The sequence below is a fragment of the Calidris pugnax genome, unplaced genomic scaffold, assembly GCF_001431845.1.
Source record: "Calidris pugnax isolate Ruff unplaced genomic scaffold, ASM143184v1 scaffold58, whole genome shotgun sequence".
Classification (NCBI taxonomy): Eukaryota; Metazoa; Chordata; class Aves; order Charadriiformes; family Scolopacidae; genus Calidris; species Calidris pugnax.
Genome location: NW_015090868.1, coordinates 3,008,521 through 3,031,244, shown reverse-complemented (window position 1 = coordinate 3,031,244; position 22,724 = coordinate 3,008,521). Strand labels below are relative to the sequence as shown.

The 22,724-nt window shown below is 34.5% G+C and overlaps 1 protein-coding gene across 3 annotated transcripts in view; it reads left to right on the top strand.

Annotated features, from left to right (window-relative positions):
- Positions 1–22,724, top strand: part of SGCZ (sarcoglycan zeta) — a 425,770-nt gene that overhangs the window by 206,939 nt on the left and 196,107 nt on the right. For all 3 annotated transcript variants that reach the window (XM_014945657.1, XM_014945659.1, XM_014945658.1), the window contains exon 2: positions 14,582–14,776. In XM_014945657.1, coding sequence (XP_014801143.1) covers positions 14,582–14,776 — 195 coding nt within the window. The remainder of the gene's footprint in view (positions 1–14,581; positions 14,777–22,724) is intronic.

The following is a 22,724-nucleotide window of genomic DNA, read 5'->3' as shown; positions in this document are numbered from 1 at the left end:
TAAGTTTATTTCATTTTCTTTTGGCAGTAGATAGTGAGTAATTGAAATTAATTATGATTAAAGGATGCAATAAATGTCTCCTTTAAGCATAAGTATTTTACAGCTTTTTTTTCTAACTTTTATCCATATTAAATCAGACCAGTTAACCTTTCTCAGGAACAATACTGCTCATCATTAGGTGGATATAAGCTTAAATTGCACTATTTCACATTCTCCTGTACTAAGTTTAATACAGCCAATAAAGAATCCAGAAGAAAAATTTTTGTATTCACTGAGTGAAATATCTTCCTGTACAGAGGGCTCAGGGAAAAACTTCGCAGCTTCATTTTTTTGGTCTGTCTGAAATTTTAGAGCCTGTGTGATAAAATGAGATGCTTCTTACATAAACAAGAAGATCAATCTAAGCTCTCTGAGGGAAACATATTATGAATGATAGTGGTTACTCTGCTTTTTTTTGTCTGCTACATTGATATAAGCACTAAAAATGTTAGATTTCAGTCTAGAGATATGAAAATGGGACTAGTGTAACATAGTACTCAAAGATTTTATTTAATTTAGCAGGCTATGACATCACTAAAATATTGGGTTGAATATTAACTGACTGCAAAAGCTAGACATATTGTTCTAAAACAAAGCAGTAAGCCTCTCCTTAGAGTTTAAAAAAATAACAATTTTTTGATCTTGTAAGCAAATTAATTGCCTTTTAGGCCTTACAATTCCAAAAAGGGTTGACTAACCAATCTCTTCCAGTCTTTCAAATACATAAATAAAACCTCTTATCTAGTCAAAGAGTCCTGAAGAGATGGGCATTACTTTTCCAGCCTCTCTGTATGTGTTAAAAGTTTACACATGAATAGCACAATGTTGCCTTTCTGATAATGAATGGCATTGTACACTTAGGGAAAAGCAGTACTTTAGAATCATAGAATCATCTAGGTTGGAAAGGACCTTAAAGATCATTTACTCCAACCATCAATCTAACTCTGACAAAAAGATAAAAGACAAAAAAGAGAAATAAGAAATAAGCAATAAAAAAATCACTAAACCATATTCCTGAGGACCTTTGGATCTGACATTTCTGGTTATCACACGTGCATTCGTAGTACTTATTGTCAATATTTTATTACGTTTTTCCAAGATGGCTTAGTGAAAAACAAGGAAGTCACTGATGGTTGAACATGTGCTTGGTGTGCAAACGTGGAAGAGGTTGCAGTTGGCCAAAGAGCTTGTGTCTGGTTACAGGGGTAGAGGCAGATGGGAAGAAGTCTGCAGTCTTTTGACAAAGCTCAAAGCAAGCTTTGCATGCTCTAAGAAGGTTTGAGGAGGAATTGCACTTCATCAGACAGACTGACAAGTAGCTGTGCAGTTCTTCACTACCCATAGCAGTTTTCAACGCTGAGCATGTAAGGGAAGCCCTTCTAGAGAATTTAGAGGGAGAGTATGGTTATTGCTGTACTTACACTAGGTAGAATCTGTGTGCAAAAATTGAGGGATTGACTCAACACTCACTTTAGAAGTCAAAGATAATTCACATCTATCCTTTTTTTTTTTTTTTTTTTTTGTCAGTCCGGTTGTCTTTTTTTTCCTTTTTTTCCTTCCCTTTTTGAGGTATCAGAAATGTAGTATTTGAAGCTCTGTCTTCTCTGAGGTGTAGAAATAGTGGTGTTACCATCCTCTACAATATGATACTTTGGACTGTGAGTTCTGAAAGTGATTACTGTTCTTGTCTGTGCCAAACCTTTTTGGCTTCACTTTTTTTTTTCCTGTTCACCATGAGCGTCCCTTTTCCTTGTCCTTTGATGATTTCTAAAATTGTGTTTCCCACTTAACTGACTTTTTATTCTCAGTTTATTTCTGAGAACCAACTTGCATTTTGAAATAAAAAAAATGCTGTATGATTATTTTAGAGTTCTTAATACTAGGATCTTTAAAGTTCTGTGAACACAATTTCTTTATATTCACTGGCATTGGTGTGAATAAATGATTCTGTGTACCCATTCTCTGAAGTTTTTAATGAAAATATTAAGTAAAAAGAGACTCACAATTGCTGCATCCAATCAAGTAATTCATTAATCAGTTCAGCAAAACATCCTTATATGATGTCATAACTAATCCACTGGAAATTAATTTTGCAAAATATTTATGAGCAATAGTGTCAATGTTTTATGAAACCATGTTTGCATGTTGTTCTTAGTTCTAATTTAATTTGTAGGTTGTTATTTTCCATTTTGCATTTCATTAAAAAGTCAATTATTCTTTGAAACAGAGTTGAAACAGATATGTAGAGTGTTTACATTTTACCTGTTTTTCCTCAGCTAATAAGTGCTTTCTGAAAAGATTTCTGCTAAACAACCTCCCCGTAAATTAATCAAATATTTAGTTGTTGCTGCTTACTTTTATAGGCCTGCTGCATTAGTCTTCATCAAAAGCTCAATATGTACATTAACTAACTCCCATGATTCCCTGACGTATATTTCCTATGCTTGATTTGTATTTCTTCAGTCTCTCTTAATTATTATTTTATGTGACTTAACAGGAACTATTTTTCATGATCTCTCATAAATTGGAAACTAAAACAAAACCAGGAATTCAGAATCATAGTGACACCATGTTGATTACTCATTTGGAGGCTTACGGTTGTGTAAGGTTGCGCAATAGGTTAACTTTCAGCAAACAGATTCCTGTCTGGTTTTATATCATGCATCAAAAAACCCCAACCAAATAAAATGATGACTTCAAGAAAATATTCTTTCATTGATTAAAATAATCTTCACTTGTCAACTCCTTTTCTGTATTTAGGTAGTACTAACCCTTAAAATTATCTGTTCTAAATGTTAAAAACACAATCTACCTCTGTATAAAAGCTACGTCTATTAGTTATTAGTAGTGAACTATTGTACAAAGGACAGCAATTTTCCCAATATCAGCAAAATTAGAAGATTAGAGTAATGCTTCTGCATCTTCCAATTCCTCTTTGTTAGCTACTTTCTTCAGTTCAGGAAATTAAATTAGCTTAATAAGACTTTTGATACTTATAGAATACTATAGTGCATATTTGAAACTTTTGGACTGTTTTTCACAGTTATCAGTGTACCTTCCAGAAATGCATTATTAGGCTAATGGGTTTTATTTCTATATTTCTGCAAGGACAATAATGGAATGTCTTAGAGTTTGTCATTAAATATTTCTTTTTTTTTTTTTTTTAAAGTATTTAATTGTGATAGAAATGCCAAGATTGAAGAGATAGGACTTTTAATTTTTGCAGTATGATATGGTTTGTGACAGCCTCCAGTAGGTTTTGCAATTAGATGGTGAGGATGATGATTCTCTAGTTGCATGTAATCCTGCTTGACAAAAATGGCTTTTAAGTGTGATCATGAGTTCTTTGTAGAGATGGAAGGCTGAAATAAGAAAACATTTTCAGTAGCCATTTTAGAAATTAAGCAAAAGGAGATTGTTTTCAGAACCAATGCTGCTTTAAGTTATGTTGTGTGGGACCCAGACCAGAGGACATGAATTAGAAGTGATGGTCATAATCCAACAGTAAATTATAGGCTCATCAAATATTATGATGAGATTTCTCACATTAACTGTTAAATCCCTAATATTTTACAGAATTCATATAGAAGATGGATTTTTGTATTTCTGCAGCTCCCAAGTAACTTTTCAGGTTTCCAAGACGGCATTTCTTGTAATGACACAGATATATATGGGCTGGATGCATGGCGTTTGTCAAATTTCCTATTCAGTTAATCTGAACAAATCTATGGTGGAGAATCAGTCTGTTTTATTAAGTCAGTTTGTTGTGGATGTCACATAGTATGTAATGTAGTCTGTCACGTAGTACATATAGACTTCGGAAGACATAAAGATTTGTTTATTCACACTGTAAAATAATTACCCACTGCTTGTTCCAGTAGAAAAATACTGTTTATGTATGACTCCCTTAAGGAATTAGGTGTCTGCAACTGCTGTTACCGATAAAATCCTTTAAATGAATCCATGCCAAAGAAAAAGATGCCTTGTTCTAAAGGAGAAGTCACAGTTTGGAGAGGAGGAGGAAGGAGTAAGATATTGAATTTTTAAGGGCACTCTGATCAGAAACCCTAAAATATTTCAGTTCACTAAGGAATCTGGGACAGGAAAATAATTATAAACATTTGTTATGTCCAGTGTGTTTATTTATTATGTTGTTGAAAGGAATGGTGAGCTTTGGAACCCTAAAAATGCTGGGTTCCCTGTTGCTTTAGGGGGGGAACTTGACAGGGACGTTGGGAGTGGAATGAATGGCTACTGTTAAGGCAATGATGTAATTTCCTATATAGGTATAACTGCCTCAATAATATGCTGAAGCTACTGACAAATTAGCTTTCCATAGAGCTGGAGTTTGCTGTGGAATGGCCCTAGCATCTTCAGTCAAGATTGTAACTTTTTAAGATCTGTAAGCAAGAAGTCTTCAAAGGCTGCATCACCAGAAGTTTGCATAAAGAGACCAAGAAATAGGATGGATCCACCAAAAATGAGTGTTGCTGAGGAAAAATGCATCAGTGCAGTAGGAATTTTATTAAGTGTTAGAGGGTCTATTTTCAAACTTTAATAACAGCTATCAGTAAGTCTGTCAGCAGAAATATAAAATCTAGCAATTCTTTGTAGAGAATATTCCTTATTAGAAATACAATACAGAGAAAGAATTTTAATACACTGAATTGGATTTTTGCAAGCTTGGTCTTTATACATCATTAATCACTACAAGTAAGAGAGGAACTGTTCTGAAAGTTTCTGTTCAGAAAGCTTGATTCATTGATACAAACATGAGTGAAGCACAGGAAGTTGATCAAGATCAAGTCAAAAGAGATTCTTTTCTGGTTCTGCTGTACTTCTTGTCTCTGCCACACTTATAAAGGTTATCATTCATGTTGAGAAGCTGGTGAGGGTGTTCATGAATGACTCCTGATTACTGGTGAACTTACACTACCCAAATTAACTCTGAAGAATAACATATGTTGTTTATTAATGTGACAGACTTTAAGGAAACTGTGGAGGCTTTTGCTTATTGATGACAGGTGCAATATGGTGGTAAAGGCAAACTATTAAAGAAATAAACTCTTCCTTTTTTTTTTTTTTTCCTTCTTTTCACCCACACCCTGAGGATTTTTGCTGACTTTGGAAGTTTCAAGAATTTCCTTGATTGTGCTCAGTAAGAGTTGCTTCTTACTTCTTGACAGTCACAGCCAGTTTCTAGGTTATATAAAGGTATTTTCTACTGATGAGCTAGCTGCCTTCCCAAAATACAACCAGAATTAGCTTACTCTAGCAAGAGTTTTAATAGTGCATGTTTGGCTTCTCTCCCAGTTCTTTGTTTACTGCAAATTTTGTTGCTTCTTGAGCAACAGTTATGTCCCTTCTCCCTTTTTCTGTGTTTTCCTTATTTTCTTTCCATACATTCCTCTTTTGCATAACTATACCGACTGGATCGTGCCAATCATCCTCACAGCTCATTTAGTAGGCTTTTCACCCTTGTCCATGGATATCTAATTAGTTATAAATTTCAGTCTAAATCACTTGTAGGGCTAAAACAAACTTCTGGATGCCATCTGCTCATTGTTCTCTCTTTTTATAGCTATCTCTACTCTAGTGTCTTCAAAAATCTTTATTTTACAGTCTTTTTCTTCTTCCAGATCATTAAGGAGTTGTCTGTATCTCTTTGCTGTCCCTAATCTTCCTTGACTATCCTGTTCACAAGAATCACACTGAGTAATGACATCTGAGTACACAATCTCTGATGAATCTAAGGTTCCATGTTTGTCAGATTTCCATTTTGCTGACCCTAGTTTCTTGCAGGACAGACAGCTGTGCACTGTCTATTCATTATGCTGGCTCAGTATAGCTCCAGCGAAGAGCAGTTATATTTTTTTCAATTCTTCCAACAGTGCTTACAAGTATCTTAGAAGATAAAATGGTGTAGGCACTGGGTCTTTCTTAAATCCCTTCTTAGTCTAAAAAGAAGGCTTCATTTTTTCAATGCCAATCAGCCTTCTCTTCATCAAGCTATATTGATTCTTTTTGCTTTTCACAGCAAGGAGAACACATTATATGTTTGCTGTGTCTCATTTAATTTTCATTATCCATTTGAGGAAAGTCAGGAAAAACCTCCACCTCCATTAGACTGTCAAAGGATTTTAGCCCATTTCCTTCAAGTGAAATACTGAAGATGATTGAATGCAGTAAACATGAGATATAGATGACCACCTGCATCTCTCTAGATTTCCCACAGTGCTTGAAAGGGTTGGAGTTTTTCACCCCACAAATTATTTGAGTTCAGTTCTGTTGTTTAACCCATGATCTTGGCACAATCTTTTTGATTGCTTAAAAAAAAAAAAAAGAAAAAAGGAAATTAAAAAAAAGGAAATTTATTAGCTCAGTACTGCCAACTTAGCTAGTTAATGTGTTAATGTGCCTGGCAAAAGTGTGACATTTAGTCATTACATATTACATATTGTTATTATTAGCAAGTTCTTGGAACCCCTCTTAAATAAAGACACAACTCTTGTATGATTGAGCTTCTGTCCTCACTGCTTTGTATCCTGCTAAATGTGAACAGGTTGGCTGTTAGGGAATGGATGTACTTCTGCATGCATTTTCTAGAAGGAGAAATGCAAACAAAATGGAATGAAGAAAGTGAAAATGTGGAAAAGTGAAAATTTTTGATTAAAAAAATTTCCAAGGGGGAAGGTTTCCAAGGTGATTTAGGAGTTTAATTTCCTTTTCCAAAGGAATGTTATGCTCTTTATACTGTCAAAGTAATTTGAAATAGGTTTTGAAAATATTTTCAGAAAGTTTTTCAGCCGGAGATCTTAGGTCATTTAGGAGCTTTCAAACATACCTGTTATGTTTCCTTCAATAATATCAACTAAAAACCGAAAAGAAAGTCAAAGTTCTTTGGCTTTTTAAAACATAGAACTGAATTTTTCAGTTATCAAAGTTAGTTTTAAAAGTTTTAAATAGGAAGTTTCCTCTCACAATTCAAGTGTTCATTCCACCTGTTTCTTCTAGTCCAGTGAAGCTTGCTTCCCCTGATGAATCTGCCACTCCTAGAACTTCTTGAAGTTTACACTTTTCTATGCTACCATCTACTAGAACTGATTTAACCAAACGTGTCACTCATAGAGGAAAGCCAGTGCCAGTTCGTGTGAAGCTACTGAAGTACTGGTCCTGTCATTTTCTGTTGATGTGGTTGCCAGGCTTTCTTCTGATGGAATATCTTGAACAAAAAAATTCTCCAACTTTTCTTCTCAGTGGTCTTAAGAGAGGGAGCTGAGTAGCAGCAGTAAAGTGCTGGTTGTGGTGCTTGTGGACATGCCAGGCCTTATTGAGTTGTATAGAGCAACAGGAATGAAGGCCCATCAGGATTAAAAGAAAAGTGGTGGTTTTTAAACTGAAATCTAATTATTTACTGTGGTTTTCCTGATTTTGTTGCCATTTTAATAGACTTTTAAAAATTCTTCAGTAATATAAATTTAATCTGTTTATCTAGTAGTAGGAATATTTGAGATGAAGTCCAGAGAGCTATAACAGGTGCCAGGACTCTATGCTGCTCTATCTTTCAGCAGTCTACTCAGCTCAATCTGCTCATCTCCACAGGTAGCTACTTCCAGGTGCCAGGACTCTATGCTGCTCTATCTTTTAGCAGTCTACTCAGCATCTGCTCATCTCCGCAGGTAGCTACTTCTTTCTAAGGCAACTTAGCTGTACTGAATCTTGTGTTGTTGCTACAAGACTGCTGCTGTGATCCCACCTAGCTCAAGTAAGGTTATTCTTACAATATGCTACATTGACGGTGTTGCTAGATAGAACACTTCAGAAGTTATTCTAAAACACAAGATGCAAGTTTAGATGATTATAAGGCTAAATAAAGTGAAGAACTGAGTAGGTTTTTGCAAAAGCTTTAATACTTTAATAAAATACACTGAAAGTGTCCTGGGATGTTTCTAGTTACTGAAAATGTAACTTAAAAAGCATATTAATCATCACCTGAGATGTATTTGAATCCAGCTTCCTGAAGAATTCAGTATGGCACGTTACTATTTAGAAACATTTCAAGTCACAGAATAGTAGTAAAAATATGATTCTATTCACTACATGATTATTTATTCTTGTTACCGTGCTGTGAACTTCATTGTGCAGTGAACATTACAATTAAATATGTTAAACACAGAACAGCCATAAATGTTCTCACTAAGTAATAATGGTAATAGTATCAGCTCACTGGTATCCATTTTTGTGTAGTGATACTTTTATTGGAGAACAATATTCAAGATGCAAACATTTATTGTCCTTTTATAGACAATTGTTCCAGTAACTGTTTAGTGAGTACCGGCATCATAGGGAGAAAATTGTGCACCTCAGCTGCTGTCCTGCCTGTGGCTGTAATGAAGTCTCTGTAGTAATCTAATTGTATTGACTTAGCAAAAAAATGGAATTCTAATTGACAACATAAAGCCAAGTAAATTGTCAGTAAAGACATGCTGACTTAAGCCTTGTTGACACTGATGTCAAAACTGTTCTTTGTGGCCAAGAGGAAAAAAGAGATTCTTCTAAATTATTAACCTTCGAAATACATAAATGATGTAATCAGCTGACTATGTACAGCTTCATGGTGGAATTATTTGCATGTTCTTTCTTTTGGATTTTCAGGGGTACAAAGGGGTTTCCAAATGTGTTGCTTAAGATTTTGGAGTTGAGAGTACAATTGCATCTCTGTTTCTGAAGGTAGCCAGGGCAAAAATCCACGGCTGAACCAAAAAGGCATCAAACTCTCAGATTAGAATCAGATTTGACACCTTTTCCTGGCAGGAGGATTTGGGTCTCCCTGTGTAGTCATTCTGGATGTAAGTTTTTCAAGTTGGAGCTTGAATTTCACTGTAATGTGGTACTGACTAGAATGTGGCCTACCCATAGCCAATAAATAGTATGGAGCATAACATTTTTCCAAATTGCTGGTACCTAAAACTTAACTGAGGGCCTGCTTAATATAAGCACTTTCTACTTAGTGATCAGTATCTGAAAAGATTAATTTTAGGATTAAGTGTTTTTTTTTAAATGAAGTGGTTGTGTCTGTATCTCAGCCGGGATTATTTTTCAAAAGGAGATAGGACATAAGCCAGCAATGTGCTCTTGCCAGAGAGACAACAAATGGTATCCTGGGCTGCATCAGGCGAAGTGTTTCCAGCAAGTTGAGAAAGATGATCCTTCTCCTCTATTCAACACTGGTCAGGCCACAATTCAAGTTCTGTGTCCAGTTCTGGGTTCCCCAGTACAAGAGAGATATGCACATACTGGATAGAGTTCAGTGAAGGGCCATGAAAATGATGAAGGGACTGGAGCATCTCTCCTATGAGGAAAGGCTGAGAGAGCTGGAACTGTTTAGCCTGGAAAAGAGAAGGTTCAGGGGGATCTTATCTATATGTACAGATACCTGAAGGGGAATGTGCAAAAGGATGGAGACAGACTCATTTCAATGGTGCCTGATTAGAGCACAAGAGTCAATAAGCACAAACTGAAACACAGCCGTGTCAACCTGTGTAAAAGCCCTCTGGTAGCTTCTCCACTTTCTGTTAAGTATAATCATGTGCTTCTGTAGTCATCTTCATTTCTTAAAGCACTTTGTACCTTGATCAAAGGTATTGCACCTAGTTTAGCCTTCCATCAGCTGTTTTAGTAGCTGGATGCACATGTAATCTTCCTGAAAACTCTTCAGTGTGTCATGGAGAAGTTACTGCATTAATCTGGGAAATTCAAGTTCTGTGTCCAGTTCTGGGTTCCCCAGTACAAGAGAGATATGCACATACTGGATAGAGTTCAGTGAACAAGAGAGATATGCACATACTGGATAGAGTTGAGCAAAGGGCCATGAAAATGATGAAGGGATTGGAGCATCTCTCCTATGAGGAAAGGCTGAGAGAGTTGGAACTGTTTAGCCTGGAGAAGGTTCAGGGGGATCTTATCTATATGTACAGATACCTGAAGGGGAATGTGCAAAAGGATGGAGACAGACTCATTTCAATGGTGCCTGATTAGAGCACAAGAGTCAATAAGCACAAACTGAAACACAGCCGTGTCAACCTGTGTAAAAGCCCTCTGGTAGCTTCTCCACTTTCTGTTAAGTATAATCATGTGCTTCTGTAGTCATCTTCATTTCTTAAAGCACTTTGTACCTTGATCAAAGGTATTGCACCTAGTTTAGCCTTCCATCAGCTGTTTTAGTAGCTGGATGCACATGTAATCTTCCTGAGAACTCTTCAGTGTGTCGTGGAGAAGCTACTGCATTAATCTGGGGTTTTATTCAGTCAACCACAGTTAGAGAATTTTTGAATTGTCTTACAGGAATGGTATTACCATATGGAAAGGGCCATGAAAATGATGAAGGGATTGGAGCATCTCTCCTATGAGGAAAGGCTGAGAGAGTTGGAACTGTTTAGCCTGGAGAAGGTTCAGGGGGATCTTATCTATATGTACAGATACCTGAAGGGGAATGTGCAAAAGGATGGAGACAGACTCATTTCAGTGGTGCCTGATGAGAGCACAAGATTTAATAAGCACAAACTGAAACACAGCCGTGTCAACCTGTGTAAAAGCCCTCTGGTAGCTTCTCCACTTTCTGTTAAGTATAATCATGTGCTTCTGTAGTCGTATTAATTTCTTAAAGCACTTTGTGCCTTGATCAAAGGTATTGCACCTAGTTTAGCCTTCCATCAGCTGTTTTAGTAGCTGGATGCACATGTAATCTTCCTGAAAACTCTTCAGTGTGTCATGGAGAAGTTACTGCATTAATCTGGGATTTTATTCAGTCAACCACAGTTAGAGAATTTTTTAATTGTTTTACAGGAATGGTCATTTCTTAAAGCACTTTGTACCTTGATCAAAGGTATTGCACCTAGTTTAGCCTTCCATCAGCTGTTTTAGTAGCTGGATGCACATGTAATCTTCCTGAGAACTCTTCAGTGTGTCGTGGAGAAGCTACTGCATTAATCTGGGGTTTTATTCAGTCAACCACAGTTAGAGAATTTTTGAATTGTCTTACAGGAATGGTATTACCATATGGAACCCCACCCCTACCATTTAAGATTGTTGTACCCAAATGTATCTTTTACAACTTTCTTTTTTTGTGTGTGTGTGTTTGCAAAATGGTAAAAAACCTGACTTTTGACATGTTTACTTGTATTCTTGAATGCCTTTAAAAAAAATGTGTGAGGAATGAAATCAACGTAAGTTTACCATATATAGAGAGGTAGTCCAGCTCTCCATATCCTTCAAAACGTCTTAAAAATACACAAAAATATTATAATTTTCTTTTCAGAAAAATCAGGAGGCTGAAAGTCAAATTGCTTGCCTGCCCAGATGTTAACAGCAAATATTGGATTGTTTGTTCTGTTTGGCTAACCATTTGTAATTAAGAAAAATGATCTTTTTGTTTAATTCCTTAGTTTTGAATCTGATTCTTTTTTTGTGGCACTAAGAAAAGAGCCGTTAGCCATTAAAACAAATTTATATTTGTCTAGAGAACTATTTGCAAGGCATACTCATGTTCTAAGCAGTTTTTGTTAACACTTGTTTAAGTAGATTGCTTCCCTAACTTCAGGAATTATACCAACAATATCACCCTCCTTAATTCATTTGCTCATTGTCTTCTCTTTCATTTTTCTGCTTTGAAAATTTACCTCTGTATTAGATTTTCCTGAAGACTAAAATAAACTTTGAAAAATTAAAATGTCTCTGCTCCATTCTTTAATTGCTTTTATAAGTCTAAGATATCTGTTCCTACAGTACATTATGGCCATAAAATATCAATAATTCAGAGGTCGTTTGTTTGATTGTGATCTAGGTTCCAAGCTGTGTGCTTGCTCAGATTCAACTGTGCCTAGTGAATATGCACAATCATATATATTATGGTACTGAAAAAGATCAGAAAGTGTAGAAGCAACCAAAAATGAGAATTAAAAATTGCAAAATATATTCAGGTACAATTGTTATATGATGGTTTGTAGTGCTGTAATAGTTTACTTTAACATGTTTATGATTCTTGTTCAGTGCAGTGCGAGAACTGATTTAATTTGTTTGTAGTCATGGAGTAATGTGTCCCATATTACTTTGGATTTGAATTAGAAATCTACTTTATTATCAGAGCAGGGGAGTTATTTTTAATTTCCTTAGCATGTGCTTCCGGGTTCTTAGAATTCGTGTATATGTGCATGTGTGGACACCATGGAGTTTACCAGTTTAAGATAATAATATTGAAACCTAATATCAGAAACCTAGGTAAACTTTTAAACCATAGATCTTATCTTGAAATGTTGTCACCAATCATTACATATTTGCAAGACCTGTGTAATGGAATAACATTAAGCTTATAACACAGATTTATTTAAAAGTTCATTTAATAATAACTCATCGTCAATAAGATCTGTCAGTTGCCTAGTTCAGAATGTATATTTTTATAGTTTTGAAAGTTCAATAGCATGAGATAGTAATTCAGTCACCTAAAGTTTGTGTGTACATGTGTATGGATTTCTATGATCTTCATAAATACCTGTGTGTATGGATTTCTATATATAAAGTATGTGTGCGCTTTATCAATTGGAATTATTGGCAAAAACTTGTCAGATTTTTTTTTTTTAGGTGTGACCAGTTTTTTTTAAAGATATTCTGTCATATTGCAGGGTTTAGCAAGGCTCATGCAAGTCACTTCTTTAAAAAAATATTTTAATAAATTAGTCCTTCTAGTGTTCTGGAATTTCTTTTGCCTTCTCACAATTACAAAACCCCAGAGCTCACAGCAGTTCCAAATGAATGTGTAGAAACTCTTTATAAGGAGGAAGGTGATTAACCCTTTCCTATGTTCACTTCTGAATTCCTAAGGAATTCAGACACAGCGGGGTTGAATATTGCCAGGATACAATAAAGATCTAAGGTCTTGAAGCCTGGTGATACTTTGCTCTGGGAGGACTGAGAACTGTTTTTTAGAGAATTCTGTTTGTAAAGACTCACCACATAAATAAATTGTTAAAAGTTACATTTGATTGAAATTATGGGCAAAGAGAAGCAATTCCGATTGAAAAGAGTAAAAATGACAAAATGACTAGCTTATTTAAAACAGGTTTATAATTTTATTGGTTATGTTTTGGCTTATTTCAGTGACGTGTATTGTAATATGGGTGTGTATTGTGTGCTTGTGGCTGTAATTATTCACAGTGAGTTAATTTATGCCATTAATATCTCATTTACTAACAAGCGCGTGGTAAAACTGCAAGAGTTTTGATTTGGATAAATATCTAGCCATACAGATGTTTATGTAAACATTTTTGAGCTTTACATATTAAAAATCTTATGAAATCAACATTTGTTTGATCCTTCAAATAGATTTGATCTTGTTTTTATTTCTAATTGAACCAAATGAGCCATTGTTGTGCATTTTTTACTTTCAGTGAAAAGAAAGGCAATTTTTAAGCATAAAACTGATCATTCTAGCTGGGTTATAAGTTTGTTGGGGGTTTGTTTGTTTGTTTTGGGTGTTTGTTTTGGAGTTTTTCACTTCTGAGCATAAAGCCTATTAAACCAATCTTTTTAATAGACATGTTTCAGGAGGAACTTTTACATAAACAGAACGAGATGGCTTCAATTTCATTTTTAAGTCATGGGGAAAAGTTAATACCTTCCAGTCTAAAGGCGTGTGACAGCTGAATATGAATATAAATATCTGTAAAAGAAAGTTAAGGATGTAAAAAATGTTAAATGGTTTCTTATTAAATGCCATAAACATTTTTTGCTCTAAAGAAGAATTAATGATAACTTCTTTAACAGTTACCAGTTACTGCTTGTTTATGTGCTAGAAGAACTTAAACTGGTTCAGGAAAATAACAGACAATTATAGTATCCATACTAAAGGGCAAAATTAAAACTTTGAAGGGTTTTCGTGTTTCTTTTTGAGTAAAATATGGTGTGCACAATGGCATACTTTTGTGTAAAATATGGGTGTATGTTTAATGACATAAATTATTAATTAAATTTACTAATTTCATTTGTGACTGATGCATTTCTAATAAGAATAGAATTTTCTTCTATTTTTGTGAAAGAGTGCAATAGTTTTAGCTACAGGCTACTATGAAGAAAACTACCTTTATCTTCAGCCACAACTGGTACAAAAAAAAGTTACATGACTTTTTTCTCCAAAACCAAATTTTCCTGAATGACCTCATAAAGGACAATTAAACAGTCTTCAGAAATGAAATGTAAGATACATACATGGATAACATTAATATTTTTTACAGTTTCTTCTTGATAAATTTGAAATGCAAATTCAATTTGAAATATCAAACTAAAGGTTTACTTTAAATTCATAAAAACCACCAAATCCTTACTAAATGCCTAGTAAAAATGAATTTGATGTAGTTTATGCCGAATGAATGCATACCTTCTGTGCCCATAGAAACTGATTTTCTGTGTTCTCAGATAATCTTTGTGTAATTAAGTGTATGAAAAACACACCTCTCATTTGCTTACTAATACTTGTGCCTTTCTTTTCCAGATGACACGAGAGCAGTACATATTAGCAACGCAACAAAACAGCCTTCCAAGGACTGAACATCCTCAGTTTTACCCAGTAGGGATTTATGGATGGCGAAAGAGGTGCTTATACTTCTTTGTCCTTCTGCTGTTGGTTACCATGATTGTTAACTTAGCAATGACAATATGGATTTTGAAGGTTATGAATTTCACAGTGGTAAGTATCACAGTGACATTGTATACCCTGTTTCTTGAAGTAATAACTTTTAGTTCTTTCCTTTATTGTGTTGTATACAAATCTTGAGTGTTACTTCAAGATATTTATACTTTTTGTGTAAATTCTGCAGTGAGGTGACCCATGTCCTAGATTATCTATTCAGCTATTTTTGGTTACTCATACCTGCTGAAAATATATCTGGATCTTGGATATTTTATTTTTTTTGTTAACCCAACCTAAAGTATCGTAGTGACTACCCCAAGCATCTCTTGGTTGCTTGTCTCCACTGATAGCAATCAGTATGAGTTCGCTATGCCTCTTCTGTATGGTATCTCTCTTCAGAGGAAACTGAGTTAGTTGGGTCAACTTAGGGTGGGTTTTTTAGTTTATATTGTTCTTAGTATTTTTTTAGAGTTTACTGAACTTTTGGACTGTCTCTTACCTGGCACTTAGAGTCGTTGTTTTGATTCTGGCAAGACTGGGTAGATGGATATAAAAGCCATGGGCTTTTATGAGACATCTTCCATCTGGAATCTTCAATAGCAGCGCGGTGTTACCATGGCTGTATTTCAGAGGCACACCTGAAAGAAATTCTGCATTTAATCGAAACTGTGTCATCTGCCCAGCTGTTCCCAAAGCTTTGTTTGGATAAAGGTGGTAGGAGTGCTGACTAGTTGGCAGTGGAGTAGTGTCATTTTGTATATCAAAAGAAAAGACAGAACACTCCACAGTTTAAAATAGCAGCACTTCTGCTCGGATCAGTGTATTCTCTCTCTCTCTCTGGATTTTGACCATATTTAAGCCATATTTTGATGCAGCTAGTAATACATTTCTAATTCCTAGGGTCATCACACATATATATTCTCCATTATTTTATTGGAAATAAAAAACAGCCAACAAAACCAACATTAAACAAATGACGAAAATTGTTCTGTATCTGCTAATGCTTTGTAAGGCATAGGGTTATTTGAGATCATTGCCTGGTGAGGTGTATTTTGCAAATAAAGTGCTACTTCTGAGCTGCCACTAGTGAATGATTATATTCGATTCATATTTTGACAACTGTATGACTTCAATATTCATGTACAGAAAAGTTTGTTAGAAGTTTGAGGGGGAGGGGGTGTTTGGGTTTTTGGCTTGGGTTTTTTGTTTTTGTTTCTTTGAGGTTATGGGGTTGTTGTTTTTTTAGCATAACACGTTTGCAGAACAGGACATCCACATACACTTTTGCTATGTGTATTAGGAGCATATTTAGGCATACCTGTTGACTTCAGTAAAATGGTCTGCTGTTATTCCAGAGGAGAATTAAGCATGGAAATTTAAATATGTTAAGAAAATGTTTTAAAAAACACAGACTTTTTCTCTGTGCAGAAGATTGCATTCCAATAAAATATTTGAAACTACTGCTTCCATACCTAGGCAAAGTTTGACCTTCCACAGCATAAGCTACTATAGCACTATCCAATTTAAAACTCTTGCAATTTGAACATACAATCATTTTAAAACAAAGCCAGAAAAGATATTTTGAAATATTTTTCTTTCTTGTACGTCAAAGCTCTGTTAGAAATTTAAAGGTTTATGGTGACTCACTAAATCAGTGCAAGAATCTACTGCAGGAAACAACTGGATTGTTTCAGTGGTTCTGTTTACTAATTAGTGAATTAAAGACCTTGCTTCAGTAGCTTGAGAGATATATGTATCTGAAATAATTATGCATATATTATGAAATATATAAATCTATTAACCTTCATTCTTTACATGGCAAAATATTTCATACTTTTGTTTTATGAAATGTACTGCTTCAGGACTGATTTGGTTTGTTTTCCAACTTTTATATAAATTTATGGAACGATCTGTGGTTAAACTTTTGCACAAAACAGAATCCATACGCATAAAGCTGTGGTTTATGACCTGAAATCATATATCTCAGTGTGCACACATTTGTTTTGCAAAGAGACTGTTAAAAAATATAGTAATTAGATGACATGTCAATAGGTTATTTAATATTATAAAGCTACATGTGATAGCTGTGGGCATATCATATAATTTAAAGCTGAAAGAATGAAAAAAGTCTGTCAGTATCTGCTTCTGCTTTTATAAGCACTAGTACTTTGGATTATGTTCTAATCTATTTTGTTAAATGTAGACTGAAGAATAACAATTTCCTTCTGCAGACTCATGGAATGTCAGTCTTCTTTTTGGACTAGTTAGTATTTACAGTAGAGTCTCTATATGGGTTCAAAAACTGATTATTAGAAGATTGTAATATAAAAAAATAAGTAAAATCTTCACCCTTAAGTCTACACATGTACATTTGAGCACCAGCAGGATATTTATATCCAGTCCGAATAAGTCACATTCTTAGTGACAGGCATCTGAGAGTAAAATAATTGAAAATATGAACCTAAACTTCATGTATTTAAAGAATGCAATATCTTTGAAATATACATATATTTCTTCCATGTGCATATATATATGTATAGATAGATATAGACTAAGAAATTGTATTTGCATATCTGGGTGGTGATAGAAAATCAGAAGTACAGCTTTTGAAAAAGAAAATATTTTCACTAAGCTGGTTTAAAAGGATTTTGCACAGGAGAGGAATCTAGCCATGGTAAAATAATTGTTACAATTGAACTGCTTTGACATTTTGACATTATTTTAAATTATTTGCTGTTTTAGCATAAGCCAATGTTAAGCTTATTATAAAAACAATAGTAATTGCACCACTTCAAGGGGTCATGAAGAGCCAGGGCATGGGTTTGTCATTGCTGGCTGACAATTGCAAGAATGCTAATTTGCATTAGCTCTTCACTTTCTATTTTTAACTGTACAGCTGCAGTCACTGACCAGTTGGCACAATAAAAGCCTTTCTGAGTTCAATTTATGGATTGTTCAGTTTGGAAAAGTTTGCTGAATATACTGACCTTACATGTAAAAGTTGCATTTTGAATCTGAGCTAGTTATCCCAAGCCCTTTTTATTCACAGAGAGGAGAAATAAGGCTTTTCATCTTATAGTTAGACAGGTAACTGAAGTTAATTGTCCGTAAGGCATGGATGTTGGATAGCTCATCAAAGAGGTAATTAAAAAGGAAATATGGTTTATTTGCAATTCTGTAGAAACACAGGATAGGCAAGTTGTGCGAGTCTCTACATATCAGATTAAGTAATATATCTGTGAAACTTAGAGAAACTTTTGGGTATATCATCTCTTATTCCAGCGTATGATGTAAGAAAGAATCTTGAAAGGTAAATACAAGGTACAAATAACTGCCCTGATATAATATGTATCAGTTAGATTAGCAAAACTGAAGGTTGACATTTTGACATTATTTTAAATTATTTGCTGTTTTAGCATAAGCCAATGTTAAGCTTATTATAAAAACAATAGTAATTGCACCACTTCAAGGGGTCATGAAGAGCCAGGGCATGGGTTTGTCATTGCTGGCTGACAATTGCAAGAATGCTAATTTGCATTAGCTCTTCACTTTCTATTTTTAACTGTACAGCTGCAGTCACTGACCAGTTGGCACAATAAAAGCCTTTCTGAGTTCAATTTATGGATTGTTCAGTTTGGAAAAGTTTGCTGAATATACTGACCTTACATGTAAAAGTTGCATTTTGAATCTGAGCTAGTTATCCCAAGCCCTTTTTATTCACAGAGAGGAGAAATAAGGCTTTTCATCTTATAGTTAGACAGGTAACTGAAGTTAATTGTCCGTAAGGCATGGATGTTGGATAGCTCATCAAAGAGGTAATTAAAAAGGAAATATGGTTTATTTGCAATTCTGTAGAAACACAGGATAGGCAAGTTGTGCGAGTCTCTACATATCAGATTAAGTAATATATCTGTGAAACTTAGAGAAACTTTTGGGTATATCATCTCTTATTCCAGCGTATGATGTAAGAAAGAATCTTGAAAGGTAAATACAAGGTACAAATAACTGCCCTGATATAATATGTATCAGTTAGATTAGCAAAACTGAAGGTTATTAGTATCTGTATGGCAAAAAAAAAAAATTGGATAGAGATCTCAGAGATGTACTAACAATTTTTTGAAAGATATTCCCCCACTGGTAGCTTAGAGTTACCATCCTTTAACATCTAGTTGAGATCTGTTACCTCACTGTTCCATCTTGAGCTCAGAAAGGTACATGTGAAAGCATGCAAGACCTTCAGGACAAGGAAGTCTCTAAACATTTCCACTGATAAATGCCTATGGCTTTAACACACCTTACTATCCTGGGTTTACGTGGAAAGTAAACATTCAGGAGTAGGCTATATTAGAGGAAGATCTAACCTTGAACCAAATGCTCTGCAATAACAGCCCTGAAGTAGTCCCTGGTCCGATCTTGCCATTGGAATAAAAATCTTTGGTGTTTTATGTGCATCAAGTGGATCTGCTCTGTCGTGAGTGATAATGATAAAATAATTTGACCCCTCTACTGATATATTGTCCACCTATGGAACCATCATAATCTCTGAATCACATGTTTGACTTTCATACTTCATCTATTGTATCAAATACTTTCCTGAAAAGTAACCGCTGTCTTCAAGATTAACTCAACTTCCTCCTGTCTCTTAGGCTTGATCTTCAAAGGGTACTTGCAAAACATCTTGGAAAAACTATGTAGCTGTTGTCAATATCAAAATAAGAGGCTTAGGAGACTTGAATTTTATCAAACATTTATAGTTTCCTTTCTTTGTACTAACCTTGCTGTGGTCCACAGGCTCCCCCGTGGAAACCTCTGTCTTTGCAACTACCTCTCATTCAGTCTGGGTTACAGGTGTCTAAGGAAGCTCAAAGCTGTTAGTTACCTTTTTGTGTCTATACAATTATTGTACTAGGTGTTTCAAGAAGGGTGTGACACTCAAGTCATAACTTGGTGATGTAACCAAAGGGTAAACTATGGTTATGTTGCGTAATTATAACATCCTGGTTATTTTGTTTATGTAATATATATATGAATTTTAAGGGATAACAAGGAAAGATTTTTTTTTTACTGTCTGGATCCTTGTCGTCATGTATTTTATGGTCCATAGAATAGGTAGTTAGCTTTCTTTAAAAAATTAATCACCTGAACATTAATCTCTGATATATTTTTATCTTGTATAGTCTTTAAGCTGTTCTCATCTCAATGGAATTACAATTTTATATAATTTAATCTTCATATAGCTGTTAACAAGTAAAGTATATTGGCAGTCTGTCAATCTGGTTACTTGCTCTTGTAAAAGACATTTATCTTACACTTTTTGTCACTAAGCAAGTGCCAGTGTAGAAATATGTGACTGAAAGATTTCTGCAAGTTATTTCAAATTACAGTTTTAATAAATAAATAAATTCAAAATATTCCTTTCTGCTGTGAAGTGACATTTTGAAGTGACACGGGACAATCAGCACAGAAACCTAAGTCCTTCTCTTGATGGGGGAGTCATTTAATATCAGTGTATTTATATATTTTCTAATATGTACATAAATGCCACTCATGTTGCCATTTATTTGATATTACATTATTCCGTTGCTTATTACATTACATTGAAGTTTGGAGTTTACTAAAGCTTAAAAAACTCTAATGGTAGGAAAAATGAAAATGTGAACCCATTTAGTTCTTAGGATCTCTTTTGGGTTGGCCCATAACTCAGGCACATATCCCAGGAAGTATCAGCACCAGCTTCTTTTACTGGTTTTGGTTGTAGATCGGGTTTTGTGCATCTCCATATTCTCCTTTCCCATTAGGAACTGATGTATAAAAAGACTTATTTTTTTACCCCTCTAAGAATGCAGTCACCTGATTCACGTGTTTCCTTTTGCTGTGGTTATTTGCAGTGTTGAAGTCATTTTTTACTGCTGTCGTGGTGTGGTATTTTCTGTATTGATACATGTTAAAATCCTCTTCCCAGTAGTATCGTAGGAATTAATTTTAAGACCAGGAATGAGATAACTTATTATCTTGGTTGAGACAATTATTTCTGAAGGAGACTTGGACTTCAAACATAAGCAGAGCATAAACAGCAGTTTGAATTTCCTGGGTAGAATTCACGTGATTCATGCTCACAATTGAATACATATTAACATAGATATATCCAACCATTAACTCTCTTTTTGCGTCTTTGTAGATTGGCCCTATATTCCCTGGAAAGCTTGACTTTTAGAGTTAGATTTTTTCAGATCTATAAAAATCGGAATTATAATATTTTATTTACAATACCTATAGAGAGCGGTAAACACAAGTATATTTTCCTGGGTTTTTGTTGCTGTGCAATGAGGAAATCTTTCAAATTGTTAACTTTCTGTGTTGTTGGAATACAAACACACACAGTTCTGATCTTAATATCCAGTATGTAAAAAATACTTATAATTTCTATAAAACTGCAATTTTTCCGTTAAAGGTATAATTTGATTCTTAAGGTTTTAGTGGTACAGAGCTAAATCAGCTGTGTTCAGTACTTTTATCTAGACTTACAGAAAAATTGTCTTGGCATACAATAGAATAAGAAAATAATTTCTTTGCAAAACGATACCCTAATACTCATTATCCATTTATCAACAAGCATGACAGTGATATGAGCTATCAGGTTTCTAAGACTCTTTGACCATCCAGATCTCTTTATTTGATATTTGAACCAGTATTTGTTCTATTCTCAGCTCAGTTGATTCTGCTGGTCTATTTGATCAAGATAGTATTTTCCCATGTCAATTGACACAATTTCAAGTAGAACCAAGAAAAAGCTCTTTTCCATTTCTTAGCTAATTTTTGTTGAGAAATGTCCAACTCCTAGTGGATTGGCATTTCAAATTTATGAAGTTTTGTAATAGCTGTACTTATCTCTACTCAAAACCAATTTGATTTTTTGGCAGACAACTTCTTTCATTTTACAAAGGCAGCAGTTGGTTATTAGGTTTTGAATAAATATTGTCATGATTTAATAGTAGCAGTTTCTTGCTATTTAATAAATCTGTTCTGTCACATCTGCACATTTCATTTATTTCAATGGCAATCATTTATTAACAATAATTTATTTTAAACTGTAAATTATCTCATTTTCAAAACTTGTCATCTCTTAACTAGATAGAAAACTATTTCTCTACGTGCCTCAATATTTTTGTTTTCAAGAACCTGATGTCCCATTTTGGGAAGAATGCAAGAAAGCTTTTGTTTCCTTTTTGTTTGTTTTTTGTAGTGAGATCCAGTCCAGAGCAGGCAATATCATTAATTATTAATGATTAAGAGACTTAGTCAAGATATCGGAGACCAAGGTTCAAATTCATGCAGTCTCCAATGTAGACCGTGTCCCAGGTAAGTGTCCTACTCATAGGCTATTAGTCCGTCTGATTTCTGATGTTCCTTTTTAGTAGATAGATGGCCTTTATCTTTTAGTCTCAAGCATTAGATATCATCCTTATAACAAATTTTATTGAAAATTCTTATGAAATAGCTGTGTATTCCTCAAGAATATTTTCTGCTCAGGTTTATGATTCCTTCGGAAAAAATGTTTAGGTAATTGTCAGTCAGCTAAAATGGATATTAGAAAACCATATATGTGCACATGCACATGCATACACGCACATGCATAGAGTTTTGGTTTTATAATTGTTTTTGTTCTCATCTCCTTTTTATGTTTCACTCGAAAACAGAAACTTAAGCTTCTTGAATGAATACTTACTCATAGAATGTCAGCAAAAGAATCTTGCTACAAGTTATTTCTCTTATCCCATTTGTTAACATTTGTGTAAAAGCACACCTTTCTGGAGCTGGAGGGTATTTTGTAAAACTTGTGTCCTCTTTCGTTTGGAGTGCAGTGGATAGGAATGAACTGATTTATTCGTACTGTCTTTTGAGCTTGTCACATAGTTGCTGTCCTAAGTACTATGAAGAACTCATTTTAAGTATTTCTGATACAGTTATACCATTCTCTAAATCACTTTTGATCTTATTTTGTACA